The sequence below is a fragment of the Copadichromis virginalis genome, linkage group LG20 (assembly GCF_057382275.1).
Source record: "Copadichromis virginalis isolate Kocher_CV1m ecotype Utaka linkage group LG20, C_Virginalis_male_GT1.1, whole genome shotgun sequence".
NCBI classification, from domain to species: domain Eukaryota; kingdom Metazoa; phylum Chordata; class Actinopteri; order Cichliformes; family Cichlidae; genus Copadichromis; species Copadichromis virginalis.
In genome coordinates, this window is record NC_140637.1 from 32,077,868 (window position 1) to 32,090,119 (window position 12,252).

The following is a 12,252-nucleotide window of genomic DNA, read 5'->3' on the forward strand; positions in this document are numbered from 1 at the left end:
AAGTTTAGAGCAGCCACTAGATATAAATGAACGGCACAGAAAATAACATAAAATAGCACATGCGTACGATTTAAATGGTCTGAGCCGGCTATAGATCAGTCCTTGTGCAAAAAATGGACACAGCTCTCAGCAGTGAGCGTGGAGCTGCACGTTATCTGAAAGTGCAGTCGCGCTCTGCATGTTCCGATAACATGCATCCTGGTGCATTTATGCAAAATTTACGCTGCCTTTTCCCACCACTTTTCTCCTGTCCTCCCCGTGTTTCTTTTGTTAATTTAAATGATCTTCTCCTGCACAGAGTAGGAGAACAATCTGGAGCATAAAATAACCTCACAGTAAGTGCTAATCAGCATGAAGGTGCTAAGACCAGTGAGTCAACAGCTGCCAGCCTTGTTACATGTCTTTGAATGTATGGGCGTCATTTTGGTTTTCCACATAGATGCAACAGTTTGCTGCAGTCATTTGGAAAAAATAGGAAGAAAATATCTTTTTATATGTTTTCCACAAAGTTTCAAGTGTCATCTTTTTGTACCTGCTGATTGTCTTTATTAGCCAACAACATTATTCCACACAACAGTGAATGGAAACATTGATAAAATAATTTACATTTTAAATTGTTCATGAGATGATGTAAAAATGTCTTCATAGACTGGGTTAACCTGTAGGAGCTTTAATACCGGATGATCCCTGATGTTGTTCACTTTAAAAATAAAAAAGGAAAAGCCAGCAAAGGTCGAAAATAAAATATTAAATGTCTAATACATTTAACTCCAGGTCTATAATAAAAGAATCAAAGCTTCGGTAGCTCTGTGTGCAACTGAACGAGCAGTGTTCATCAAACTTTGCAACAACCTTGTCAAACATCGGTGAATAAAAATGTGCTGAACTTTTCTAAGACTGGAGGTCCAGCAAAGGCTAGAAGTGCAATCTTCCATGTGTCCGGTTTATCGTCCGGCTCCAGGCTCTCAGGCACAACATGAAAGGCCAAACCTCTGCCAGCTTTATATTTTACTTCTACTTTTTTATACTTCTACTTCCCGTACCATGTAATACTTCTAATACACGTAGAAACTTGAGTCGAAGACCTTCGAATGTGGCAAACTATTCCGCGTACAGAGCCATAATTACAAGCTGCTAATCATCAGGTACAGCAACAGGTATTAACAGGACATTGGCACCTTCTACTGGTCAGGAGGTATCATCAGCTCTTATTAAACTACTGTCGCTGCATTCGTGAGCAGCTCCGTGCTAATTTAAGTTACTGTTCTGGTGGGAAACGCCAGCATCTGTACAGATGGTGAGACTCAAGCAGACAAAACAAAACAAAGAGGAAATAAATCATAAATCATGATCAGAGTCACAGCAATCCAGTGATAGTAGTCGGTACATCAATACGTACATTGAAACAAGCGTTTTAATAAAGACTTGTGCTCCTCTCCATTTGAACTTACCAATATCTGACATCACGGTGGTGCATTTATAAGCTGGCGTGGAGGAGCTCACCTGATCCTTTCATTTCTTCCTGTCATTATACAGGTTCTCAAACAGGCTACATGTTGGGGTTGATGTGAATTTCACACTGAGGTACCTTTAGATCCTCTTTAAAAAATAAGGAAGATGATGGGATTTTAATGACAGGAGGAGCAGCCTGTTCAGGCCTTTTCAGCTGGATTTGTTGGCAGTTTATACTAATATAAAAGTTCATGTGTTCTCATCAGAAAAATGGTGAGATTATGATGATGATCATGTTTAAAAAGAGTCAGCTGTGAATGTGAAGCTTCTGAAGTATTAGACGCTGACATGTGCTCATGATCTTTGGGTGGTTGCATGTTGGTGCGTAAAGGAGTGGAGCATGGAGCCACATGATCAGGATGCATCCTGACCTCCTTACTTTCCAGGTTTTCTGGGCAATTACAGTTTTTGAAGGAGACCCAGGGGCAGACCTAGAACCCGCTGTTAGATTATATGTCTCATCCGGTTTGGGAAATCCTCAGGATCCTCCAGGTGGAGCTGAAAATGCTGCTGCCACCTGACTGTGATTCAGCAGCACTTAATGGTTGGATGGGTGGGTGGATGAACAGATGGGTTGATGGATGATGGATCATTTCGCTTTTGTTTGCTTTTGTCAGCTGACATATTTTCGGTTAATCATTATATCCAATGTGCAGATGCTGTATTCTTTTGCTTGTACTGAACTGTGTGTGTGTGTGTGTGTGTGTGTGTGTGTGTGTGTGTGTGTGTGTGTGTGTGTGTGTGTGTGTGTGTGTGTGTGTGTCTGCCGGCCGCAGTGAAGCGCTGCTCAGTGATGGCCGTCTAATGGTTTCACACAAACACTTAGAGTGGCCGGCCATGTGCTGCCCTCCATCACTCTGTGAGTGTCTGTGTGGGAACAGAAGTTTCCACTCCAGCAGAAACGCTGCTCCTACTGTTTCAGAAGCTTTCCTTTCATTTAAAACAAACTCATTTCATCTCTGAATTCTCAAAATTTATATTTAATCATTTTTGGTAAGCGTTTTCCAGCTGTCGTGTGAGGCAACACAACTGCTTTTAACAGCACCCTCTGAGAGCTGTAGTAACGACAGGTGGAGGTCAGGGTGGATGGATGGGTGGACTGCTGTTTATTGAGTTTACTGACCTCAGATTTGCGTGTGTCTGGTCTTTGGCAAGTTCTACAAACATTTGCAGTGAACGATGGAACAGCATGACAACACTACATCATAGCATGATAAAGTATATACATGAACAGGTAAAGGTGGAAAAATAAGGGAGTACTTAGCACTTAACAAAAATGATAACAAAAACAGTTTCTGAACCAAAAATATACCAAATACATGCCCGTAAAAATACCGTACAATGCAAAACATTGAAAGTGGAATAGTATCCTTCAAAGCAAAACTTCAGTTTTGAAGAACCGATGACCAAAAGTGTAATAAAAGTAGGCTTCATTTGTACAACGCAAATGTAACCTTAAGCAGAAACACTAAGTTTTATTTTAGGAGCAATAATCCTAATTTGAGAAAAGTAACATAAAAATAGATCAAAGAAGAGATTAAAATGATAAAAAATAAAATAACTCAGCTGTAGAAACAGGATGTAACCACGAGCTGAACAAAGAACAAACCCCAATCAATAAAACAAGAAGGAAAATTGTAAAATCAGAAAGACTGAAAAGTCCCCACCGCACTTCCCGAGGACATTTTATTGATCTGTGAGCAGACAGCCTGGTTTCTCTTTATTGATTAGTAATCAGAAGCATGTTTTCTGCTGATTAGTGATTGGAGACCTGTTGTTTTCCTGTTATTGACCAATTTATGTGAAGAAGAGCAGATGCAGGAGATTTATGTTTTACTGAAAGGTTTACACTTTATTTAGTTGTGGCAGTTTGTACGAGGGTGAAGCACAAGGTGATCTTCCTAAAGGGAAAAATATCCCTTGGAAAAAAGAAACTTGGAAAAATAGATATATTTTTTTCTGTTAAGAAACTGCTTTGCTTACTTTACAAGGTTGCCTGAAAGGGATGAAAATCCTGATGATTGTACCCAGAGTCACCGTATTATCAGAAGCATCAGGAACGTGGAGAGAAGTTGCTGGAGTTCAGAAGAAAATTGCATATTGATCTGAATGAAAGTCTCCTGCTTGTGGTGTTTCATGTTTCCTGATGCATCTGTCTATGAAGAAGTTTCTTTCCAAACAATTTTCCAACATTGTGCTTATTTTTTTGGTTAAATATTACACTGGAGCAGCTCGTTACCCAACTGGTGTACAAGTGTTTCCACACTAGGAGACCGGATATTACCGCGTTTCTCTGGTCGTCCTCTGGGGAAGCTTTTGAATTGTCGCGCTTGTTTGCACAGAGTACTTTGCATCTGTGCGATTGTAGTGAGAGCCTGAACTACATTGCAAGTCAGCCTCATACTCTGCGGGTGCTGGACTCCAGCAGGGCTGCCCTTTGGCACCACTTCTGTCACAAGTTTTATGTACAGTTTCTAAACACAACCATGGAGTGGAGGGTGCGCTGCTTGATCACTTTGGGATGATGTGGACGGGCAGATGGATGTCTGGGCCTGCCATATCAGACCTGTGTGGGAGGAAGGGGATGGATGATGGATGGATGGATGGGATTGGACATTTGAATGCAGGTTTTATTATAAAGTGTTATTGAACATTTAAAAGGAAGCCCACTGAATGATGGAAGCTCTTTACCTGATCTAAACACACCTCTGGTCCCACTATTGAATAATGTATCTGTTTACTTCAGCTGATTCATTTCATAATCACAAACAGATGAATGTAGAAGAGCAATCAGGCAGATCCCATTAAAGGAGAACTCCTTTCAGGTTTGCTCAAAGCTTTTAAGCTGTACAGACAACACAGTGACTGATGGGGAAATGGATTACATGTGAACACAGTTCACTGTATAGATAAATGCAGGACTATAACATGTTGACTTTTATTCTGAAACTTCAGTTGTTTATGTTCTTTGAATTGTAGAAACTCTTTCAAACTTTTGGGAATCAGCTCTTGGGTGGTAATGACCATAAAACCATAAAACCAGCAGCCAACACATTACCAGAAGGGTCGAGGTGCAGCACCAGCTGCTTGATGGGAGCTAAACGCCAATCCCAGAGCAGTGGCTGTAGATAAAAGGCATTATGCGGGTGCTGTAAATATCTAATGTTCACTCAGAAACCATGATGTCAGCAGGGATTCCCACAGAGAGGATGGGCAGATGGGTTTACTACAGGCCTGCAGACTGAGGAAAGAACTGCAGTTGGAAAAAGACTGTCCAACACGTGCCAGAAACAGAAAGCCTTTCAGCTTTTTAAGCTGTTTACTACAGACATTACTCACCTTGTGTGGTACTTGAAGGACATTCTTCTGGAAGTGAAACTGCTGAACTAACCTGAAATACCCATTTCAGAACCTAACCTCTATTTTCTTGGCCATTTAATTCAAATTACAAAATGAATCACAGGGAAGACATTCAGTTTGCACATAAAACAACACCAACCTGTTATCATTCCCAGGAAGTCAGACGCTGCCATTTCATCAAAGCGCTCTTCGGCTTTAGTACATAATGCAGTGGGCGATGGCAACATGGAGGAAGGTTTTACTTCCAGTTCATCACATGTTGATGCTTGTGAAGGACACTTGGCATCTCATTTAAAAGCACTTGATAAAAAGAGACATTTGAACCCACAGCAGTATTTTCCTCATTCTAATCAAAGCTGTATTCACTCATGGACTCAAGATCAATAATGCCCTAATGCAAATGTATATGGTATATATATCACCTCCTTGTTCATCAACATTTTGGCGAAACGCATTTGTAACATTTAAGCCTTGATAAAAATTACCAGTGAAAATATAGAGAAAAGAAATAAGCGTCATGCCAGAGTGACTGAATGTTGCTGTTCAGTTAAAGCTTTCCTGCTGAGATGATGGAAAGCTCCACTTGGAGCACGTTCACCACTGAGCGCAGGGAAGCTGTGTGTGTGCGCGTGTGTGTGTGTGTGTGTGTGTGTGTGTCTGTCTGTCTCTGTGGTGGATTGTATGTGCTTAGTGGTAACTGAGGCAGTGCAGCTAAACTAAACTAGTCAGGCTGAAAGCGTATTCATAATTCATCACAGACACACACTGGAGACTTTACCGCGGCAGGACAGATAACAGCCACAGGCAGGTGACTGTGTGTGCGCTCAATATGTTTTACTAAAATACTAACAGCAACAATACTACAGTATGGAAGTATTCTACTAATTAGAAGTAAAGGTAGTACAAAGAAAACTGCATACAATAATGTAACTTTGTAACTTTGATTTTTAGTTTTAGTTTAGTCTGATTTCTAAGTCATATTTGAGGAGACGTTTTTGCATGCAGGCAAAAATTCCATATGAAGAGCACAGACAGATAAAAACTAAAAAACATATTCACTATTGCTTTTAGTATCATTGGGATATCATTTCAATGACAATGAGCAGAAGTAGTTAATGTTTGTTGATCATCACAAAGGTTTTGGGGGTTTAAGAGGTTAAATTTCCTGAAGACGGCAGATTCAGTGTGATTCGACTCAAACCTGAGGAAGCAGCGGTTTTATTGCTCCCACTGTGGACTTAATGCAATAAATGCATGACAATAACTTTTCATCTGATGGTGAGGAGTTTCACAGGAAACTTTATTGTGTCTTTATTGAGTGAAGAACGCAGTGGGAGAAATAAAGAGAGAGAAGGAGGAAGATGGCCAGCGATGTTTTTGCTCTGCAGACTGAGGATACGCTGCTTGTCTCATCATAAAAAACATCTTTAATAACCTGAAGCCTTATATCTTCATCTTAAACACATGAATGGAGCTTCAGCTGTACAGCCCTCAGGGGAAGTTTGAGAAGGACGAAGAGGATCAATAAACAGACATGAGATGTACATACTGTCCACTATTCAATCAAAATGATTCGTTTAGATTTAATGATAAAACGAGTGTTTGTCTAAACCAGCATTATATGTGTTATTATTTAAAATGTGTTTAACTTAGTTCGGAAATTCTTTTAAAAAAACCTTTTCTGCTTTTCCGTTTTTTCTGTCATAGTTTAGCTTGTTTTTGTAACACATTTTAAAACGGCTCTAATAGGTACTTTCTGAGGTGGTTTTCATTCTTCCATTCACAAGTTAATGATGATAGACCTGCCGAGCACAGTGCTCATGAGAAATAGAACTTCCAAGTCCCGGGGTTCAGAGGACACTTTCACATATCGACTGGCCAACCACATCACTGGCTCACCCACTCATTTGGGAGGGGGTTTAGAGAGCTAAAGAAGGAGTTGAGGTGATTTGGGCATGTCAGCAGGATGCCTCATACATGCTTCCTATGTGAAGTATTTCACAAGAGGAGGTCACCTTTGCAGAACCGCTCTGTAGATGTCTCTGCGTGGTGTCTGGGGAGAGCGAGGTCAAAGCATCTCTGCTTAAATTGCTGCCACTACAACTTGGACACAGATGGATGGACGGATGGATGGATGGATGGATGGATGGACCAATGTTGAGTGGATGTAATGAGGCCAGAACCAGGTTGAAAAATATCAGTTACAGTTACCCTTTGTGTTCCTGTTGCTTTGAGCTTATTGTTGGGTGTTTGCTTTTATTTCTCCTGCCTCATTGACATTGATTGTCTTCACCTGTGTGGTTACTCTCACCTGTGCTTCATTTCCACCAGCTGTTTCCCATTCCCTGATTAGCTAATGTGTATAAACGGTCCAGCCCTTCTCCTCAGTCGCTGTCTTAGTGTCTGTTTGTCTTGTTTACCTACCCATGTGGGCACCTTTTTGACTCCTGAAGGTTTTGATTCCTAAACCAGTGATAGATCATGAACAAAACTGCTCATTTAGTGTCGGGAGGATCTCAGTTCAGGGATATAGACATGTAGAACATGCTACCCTGCTGGGACTGTTTCACAGACTTCTCCACACAACCACTGGAAATTTATGTATAGTTTGGTTGCTCTGTGTTTACCGCTGATTGCAGTGATTAACATCAGCCTACTGAGCTGTCTGTTAGGTAGATGAGGGACCTCCTTCATCCAAATGGGACTAATAACAACTGACAGTGGTCATTAAACAGGTTGATTAAATCCGATTTGGACGCTTTGATGTGGTCTGGGTCAGGTTGTGTGTTCCGGTACGTCTGTTGCATTCCCGGACACTTGGTTACCCAAGTCCACACAAATCAGCTCCAGAAGTAGGAACAAAGACTCTTGGCTGTAGTACAATACGCCAAAAAAAAACAAAGTCTTTCTTCCCTGTAAGGACCCTTGCAGTTCCTACCTCTCTTCAGCTTTTTCCCACCCATACCTCCTCTTTTCTCTCTAAATTCAGTCTCTTCCCTCCTTCTCCTTCTCCTCCTGGTTTGTCTCTCACTCTCTGCTTCTTTTTCTGTTTGTGTGTTTTCTGACAGGACAACCATACATGGACATGGAGAAAGGAGCGCCTGACGTCTCTTCTACACTCAGAAACAAAGCTGGTGTCTCTCTTTCTCCACCACTAATGCCCCGGCAACTTCAATAAGAGGGAGAGACTAAAACACAGAGATAGATAAAGGGGAAAACAGCAAGCAAGAGCAGAAAGAGAACAAGAGGAAGAGTGAGGCTGCACAACCATAATCTCCACAGCTGAGAAACACTTAGAGGGAGGGAGGCAACACAGGCGATTCTGTCTATCTTGCAACTTCAGGGACCATCATCACAATTTAATAAGAATTTGAAAGGCTGCGGTGCTGCAACAAATCAGTCTTCACAGGGAAAGAGGGTGGGTGAGAGAGCTAGAGTCAGACAGAGAGAGAGAGCGAGAGAAAGGGAGGAGGCCAGACACAAATGTTTTAACGCTTCCCTACCTGGATTCATATCTTTCTGCCTTTTCTTGTAAATCCCCGCAGCAATAAACCTGTGACGGCAATATCAAAGAACCACTTTATTATTATTTTACACATAATCTATTGTGCTAAGACTGCTGAGATTTCAAGAAATTATGTTTTCCTATCAAGAGAGTTCATATTTTCAAGAAGTGCATCCTATTTAGAGCAACAGGACTGAGAGGAACTTGTAGAGAAACAGAGAAATATTTTAAAAAAGCAGCGTTTACCCTGAGAAGTGTCTCGCAGGCCAGACGGAGAGGAACAGAAAGGACGGCGTCACGAGAAGACCATCCAAACTGCAACAAAATAAAAGCACGGGCCTCACGCTTGTTCATCGATCTGCTTTCCTGCCCCTTTACAGCTTTTTTTCATGGCTTGACACCCAACTGCAATCTGGCCCCTCCCTTCCCCTTTCCTTCCCCCCCAACATGTCCAACCACCTCGCATCTCACTGCCCAGACCGCCAAAGGAAATCAGGGCAGCTGAAGAAGTGAGCAAGGCTTTAACCGAGCCAATAAACATTTCATTAGCTCCATCCGCTCTTCCCTCCTTCGACGAGGACAAGAACTCTCACACTCTGCAGGTGGGCGCTCTGATACAACATGGCAGCCGGCGTGGCGACATGGCTGCCATTTGCACGGGCGGCGGCAGTTGGTTGGCTGCCGCTGGCCAAAAAGACGATGCCCAAACCTCCAGTGGACAACTCGTCCAGATCGGATGAGATCCTGTACCTCAACGTCAGCGGGGTCAGGTTCCAGGTGGGTGCTGGCGTCCACTGAGCGTGCTCTAAAAATGCTTTCAAAAAAGTGGCTGCAAGTTACAGGAATGTGTGATTTCACAGTTGAAAGCTTTGTGACTGACTTTGTAGAAAAGTTCGAGTTATGTAAAGAGAAAATTTACACTATTTTCACTGAACATCAAAGGTTGAACTCAAAACAATAAAAAAGAAAGGAAGACTTTATTTTAAAAACATGAAATAAAAGCAACATCTTTTCAATTTCTTGATGCATCCTCAATCATCCAGGAGATCTTTTCAATCGTCCTAACCAAGAATGAAAAGATGTAGTAAGCGTGTCATCAAGGCCAATGCCTTCTATTACACTCCCCAAACATACTTAATAGATTAAAAGTAAAACTATGACTGTAAAGTTTATATAAAAACTGTAAGTGAAATATAATATTAGGTTGTTTTTATTGGTTTTTAGTGTAAAGGACACTTACTGTGTGTTATGAGCTTCCATCCACTCACATTCTCACCTAGGACCAAGTTAAATTCCCACTTTACTTAACGTGCATGCCTTTAAATTACGAGTGGAAGTTGGAGTACCAAGACAGACTTTTTGACCTTTCAATAAACAATATGAAACCCTAAAAATAAAAAAACGGCAAGCAAACAACAAAAACTGAAATAAATTAAAAATCAGAAAATAATTTTTTTTACATTTAACAGGATGGAACAATTAAAACGTTGATGTTGTTGAATAAAAACGATTTGGATTAATTGACAAATGAAATGCATAAAAACTTAACCTCTAACAAAGCATTGTGTATAAACATCATCAGATATTTCTTTAGTAAATAATTTTCTGTTTCAGAAAATTAAACTGTTGAGATTAAATTAAATGTTGACATTAAGAATCTCATATGTGAGAGTCGCCCTGGGAGGAAAGGAAAGCCGAGGAGCTGGGCACCACGTTGGCATTATGTATGCCATGCTCATAATCTCCTACGTACATAACTGATGAATAACTAGAAGAGTTATTTTCTGGGTCTCTGAGGAGCTAATGAATGTAGCATGTGTTTGAAATTAGAAGCCCAGAACACACCTGTTTGTCCTGCTGGTGTCCCGCATGAATGAATCCTTAACATCCACCACTCTTAGCTTCAGCAGCCTTAACATCCACCCTACAGAGGACGTACCTCCACCCGTGTGTGTCACTGCTGGGTGTAAGTTATGCGTTGTGGGCTTGTCCAATATGAATGTAAATCCTCGGGATGCCGGGTTGCTTCGTGACAAATCAGAGGCCTCGTTTATCAACCGCCTGTGGTGCATAAGCAGTGTTTATGCTCGTGTCCACGTTCTCCATCAAACTTTTCTTTTTTTTTCTTGGGTTTTTAGATTTAAAAGCACTCTTCTGCATGTGTAAACACAATTCCAGCAGTAGACAACGCCAATATTAATATCAGCTGTGCAAAATTTGCAGGTTGTCAGCTGTAGTTCAATAATTATTTATTTATTTATTTATTTTTTGCAGTGCAACATGAGTGAGTGAGTTTCAATTACAGCAAGCAGCTTTATTTCCCTGACATTCAGTCTTAAGCGAGGTTCCCTTTGTTATGACAAGAAAATGCAGAGTTTCTTCAGGTGAATTGTGCTTCTTTTAAATTAGTTTCTGCCTCCTGCTGCGTCTTTTTGATGTCAACAAAGCCTTTGTTACACACTGCGTTTGTTGGATGAGCAGCTCCATAAACTACAGCAGATCCAAAGATTCTGTTAATGCCATTCAGTTATTATATATTATATAATTTTATATGCATTGTATAATAATTCAACATTGTTACATTTCAGTGCCCCCTCCTTCCTAGTGTTTTTTTTCCTGTATAGCACAGTCTATTAAAAGCAAGTGTATCAGATAATAATAATAATAATAATAGTGAAAAACAAAAACAGTCCTCAGTGATCCTGGATTTTGATAAGAAAAACTACCTTAATTAGACTCCCAGCTCTCTTAGAGTTATTACTTTTTGTTTGTTTTAAGTTAGCAGGTCTTAATTTGTCGTTATTTTTTCTCATTAAAGTTGACCTATTTTCCTTTCACATAAAAACAAACCAGTGTATTAACTGAATCATGCTGTATGCTATATTAGCCTATATTTGTTCACATTTTGAAAACGATGCTTTGGCTATGAGCAGTTACTCTTCAGTTATTCCTGAATGTTTACTGTTGTGGGATTACTGTAAAACAGCACTGATCCACACAGTTAAGCAGGGGGATGTTATTCCAACACAGCAAGCAGGAAAGAAATATTCCCAGCTCCACATTTTTATTCTTGGACTGTTCTGGAGTAGATTTGCATGATTCAGTTAAAAATAATCCTTACTTGTCTTGAACTGGGCCTCGGTGCAGTTCATCCTCTGTCTGGAAGATGCCGTTTTAGCTCGCTTCCCTCCTGCTTTCAGCCAGCTTTCCGAAAGAGAACGTTTAGAGCAGAGAACAGCTTTTGGGATTATTTGTAGGCTTCATGCAGACCTCATTATTCGAAGCTTTGGTTGTTTAATATGAGCCTTTCAAACATGGAATTCAACCTATGGTGTTGGTCGGTTTTCTAGTCATTGAATGCGACAGTACTGAAATCAGGACCTGCTGTGAACGCTCCCCAAATCAAAGTGGACTGAAATTCCATTTGCAGGTCCTACAAAGGTCAACTTCTAATTTCCTCTAAAATTATTCGTACATTTGTCCTTTTTAATGAAGAAGAACACTCTAAAGGTTATTAAAACTCATTATCTGTTGAAGTGTTACAGTCACTTGACATTTTCTAGGAGGAAAATTAAGAGCTCTGTCACTTACAGAACTATTTCCAGAGACTCGTGCTCCCGTGATGTGTTCCAGCCACGCTCCTACTTCCACGGCAGCAAGTTGTAAATCCTGTACGTCTAATCAGCGCATTGATGTGCATTTGGGTAGAAATAATAATAAAATGGCTCCACAACTAAAATAGATTTGGGTAGCTTTCAGCGTACTTTCTGCTGCGGTGGCAAAATGAGTGGAAAGTTCTTGTCGAGCTTGTGACTTTGGCCTCATTTTTCAAAACAAAATGCAGCAGCTTGAAGTTGCTGTAAAAATAGAAAGTT

At 40.7% G+C, this 12,252-nt stretch overlaps 1 protein-coding gene across 1 annotated transcript in view; it reads left to right on the top strand.

Annotated features, from left to right (window-relative positions):
* The window catches only part of kcnd1 (potassium voltage-gated channel, Shal-related subfamily, member 1), an 80,676-nt gene that overhangs the window by 3,128 nt on the left and 65,296 nt on the right, over window positions 1-12,252 (top strand). The window contains exon 2 of the mRNA XM_085443381.1: window positions 7,941-9,154. Coding sequence (XP_085299507.1) covers window positions 8,999-9,154 — 156 coding nt within the window. The 5' untranslated portion in view covers window positions 7,941-8,998. The remainder of the gene's footprint in view (window positions 1-7,940; window positions 9,155-12,252) is intronic.